The sequence below is a fragment of the Tigriopus californicus genome, chromosome 2 (assembly GCF_007210705.1).
Source record: "Tigriopus californicus strain San Diego chromosome 2, Tcal_SD_v2.1, whole genome shotgun sequence".
In the NCBI taxonomy this organism is placed as follows: Eukaryota; Metazoa; Arthropoda; class Copepoda; order Harpacticoida; family Harpacticidae; genus Tigriopus; species Tigriopus californicus.
This window is the reverse complement of record NC_081441.1, coordinates 7,951,480-7,954,434: the sequence shown is the minus strand read 5'-3', so window position 1 is coordinate 7,954,434 and position 2,955 is coordinate 7,951,480. Positions and strand designations below refer to the sequence as shown.

The following is a 2,955-nucleotide window of genomic DNA, read 5'->3' as shown; positions in this document are numbered from 1 at the left end:
TGATTGGATTGGCCGTAGCCGTCGCTCCTGGATCCAAAATCTTTGGAGGGAACAATGCTGGCACCTTGACCATAGTAGTAGGTGTCACAGTCAAAATAGGTGGTGCTTTTGCAGGTGCGGTCGTAGACGGGATAGTTCTTATTGATGCATTTGGGATTCTCCACCCTCAAGCAAGGATTGGCCTCTCGGGTCTTCAAGACCGTCTCATAAACGATATCGCAGACCTTTTGAGGGACCTTGTGACACTTCTGAATGGCATAAGGGACCTGGATGACCTCGTATTTGATGTCCTCTTTCAGGCTGCAGATGATCTCGGTGACGTTAAAGCATTTCCGAATCTGACCCGATGACACAATGGCCTTGCAGTTCTTGTCGGGCACATCCTTGCAATGCTCCTTTTGCGAGGTCCGGCATATCTTTTCGGTGTAGTTCTCGCATTTGTCAATGGGATGGTTCTCATAGTAGGGATAACATCGCGTTTGAGATTGATACGGTGCTTCGGTTGAGTAGGAATAGCTTTGTTGGTGTTGCTCTTGGTCCCCAAAGCCCTGTTGGACCATCATACCCGTATCTTCATTATTGAAGGATGACTTGGAACTCAGCTGAGTGTGCATTGAGCTGGCATGGGACGATCCCATGTGGTTATGGTTCATGGAGCTACTGCTCCCACTGAAGCTCCGATGACTTTTTCTCTCTGAGCTGTCGTTCATATCGTAGCCAAAATCGCGGTATCCTTCATCCGATGAATGTTCCATTGATCCATGATTACCTCTTCGATTACTCGTGGACGACGGCCTCCGAGTGTCTGACAGGGTCCCATCGAAACCATTACTGGCTCGCTTAATCGCATCGGCGAACGATTCCATGGGATTGTCAGCCATTAGGGCTGATCCTGAAACCGAGGAAGGCCATGACCAAGTCCAATAAAGAACCAGAGTGAGGCTGGTGCCAGCCCATGAGACTCGTTTCATTCCCAATCAAAGCCTTAGAACGAACTCGAGACCAGTCTATCGGAAAAGTCTTGATGACAGACTGACATTTGTGTGAGCATTCACTTCCAGATCAACTTATGTATCCTTGAAAAAAAAGTCATTCTGGTTGATTTAAGAGGTTTTGAAACCTTTCTTTCTCCCGAAATCCATTGCAACTTGACACTAGAGTAAATCCTTCAAGAGCATAAATTGGGATCATGAAAGTTATGAGTCCAAGATCGTGTAGGTGGAGGGGAACAAATTTGGATTTTTTTATGGATGCCTAATCCGAGCTCTCAACTCAGGGCCGACAACCGACTAACCGACGACTGCCTTTGTTGACATGGACAATACGTTTTTGGAGCCGAACTAAAGTTGGAATGTTATTTGCCGTCGTCCTTTTCCTTGGGTGACAAGTGCCTAGCTGCGAAAAGCTTTCTCGCCACATGAAACATAACTTTTGGATTTCTGGAGTCCATCTCTCCGACATTCGCATAATCAGCCACACTTGTGTTTTAAAATCATCTGAGTGGGGCGTTTATGGGGAAGTCAAATCATGTTCAATGATGGAAACTGTTGAATAATTTTCAACAAAAAATCTCACCTACAAAGCACAAGAATCTTCCGACTGATATTCCTTTACTTGATTTTTTCGAAATAAAAATCGTCTGATTCTCGGGCTCCTTCATTGTTCAATTTGCTGCCTTCAAATATTCGTAGGGAGTATGTAGGCGTTGATCCAGTAGCAGGATTTTAGTCAGACTTGGACAAGTTTTTGACTCAAATTCCCGATCAACCTTATAAAAATTAAATGAAACCAAATCAACTTGCTTGCAACTAAACATTTTAAAGGTCTTAAATTGTCGGTTGCAAGGCCAACCATGTTGATTAACTTCCTTTGAAAAGTGGTAAAAATTGATATCAAGAAGAACGATTTTACCCTCTATTTTGTGAGAGCGCCTAGCAGATTGTCGAGCCACGAATGAAAGCTTATGTAGCATAGAGAATGTCGTTTTCCTTGGGGACAGAGAAAAATGGAATCGAAAAATCTCCGTCAGCTTTGCGCCAAACACATGACACTCGTGCTCATTCACCGACCTCAACTAAGATGGACTTGAGGTGCAATTGACACCCTAAACTTTTAATGAGAACTTTTCGGAAAGTGAGCTCGTCGAGATAGAAAGTCGTTTATTCACCCTCAAGACAGTGAAGTGAAGTGTGCCATTGAAATTTGTTCCCATCGATAAAGACACGCTCCAATCAACTTTGCCATGTTGGGTACACATTGACCTGTTCTTAAGACAGTTCAAGAATGGGCGATATTTTACCCGCGGACTTGGTGATTCTCTATCAGGACGCCTTCTTCCACTTCGATACCGATCGTGATGGCGTGATTTGCACCAAACAACTCGGTCCTTTGCTCCGATATTGCGGGGAAAACCCTAGTGAAGCCGACATTCAGGTATAAACTTGTCTCAGTGTTCTGGCCCAGGCGAAACCAGATATTGCTCTGAACTCAATCAGTGAACAGTTTTTGATATCAAAACCATTTGAAAACTCGAAACATCCTGATGTATTGTGGCACGTCATACTTTCGAGATAACAATCTTTCCTTTGAGCTCATTGAAAACGAGTAGTGCTGCCAAAAGACAATTCTTTACCCCTTGCTTGAAAAAAGGTTGACATTTGGGGGCACTGATTTAAGACTACCTTGTTTATAGACAGCCGTCTTCAAAGTCGTACAAAGCTGAGTTTCGTGTATTGGCGAATGGTCAATCAAGTAGTCAATGTTTTTAGTCTCTTCTCGGTCCTCATCATCTCTTTTGAACTTGTCATGCGTTTTACGTCATTAGGGGTCATTCTTGGTATAAATGATGCCACTAAAGAAGAGCAAATTGCAAACAAAGAGTGTCACGACGAGGAAACAATAAAAAAGGTCTTTGGACAAAATTTGAGGCGAAGAAGCTTTGAACTTCGTTCCTTG

The 2,955-nt window shown here is 43.6% G+C and overlaps 2 protein-coding genes across 2 annotated transcripts in view; one reads left to right on the top strand and one right to left on the bottom strand.

The window, feature by feature from the left end:
• LOC131891128 (uncharacterized) overlaps nt 1-1,055 on the bottom strand; it is a 2,044-nt gene extending 989 nt beyond the window's left edge. The window contains exon 1 of the mRNA XM_059240647.1: nt 65-1,055. Within this exon, the coding sequence (XP_059096630.1) occupies nt 65-971 (907 nt within the window). The 5' untranslated portion in view covers nt 972-1,055. The remainder of the gene's footprint in view (nt 1-64) is intronic.
• A 955-nt stretch (nt 1,056-2,010) lies between these two features.
• LOC131891145 (calmodulin-like) overlaps nt 2,011-2,955 on the top strand; it is a gene marked incomplete at its 3' end in the record, with an annotated part of 3,292 nt that continues 2,347 nt past the window's right edge. The window contains 1 exon segment of the mRNA XM_059240671.1: nt 2,011-2,433. Within this exon segment, the coding sequence (XP_059096654.1) occupies nt 2,284-2,433 (150 nt within the window).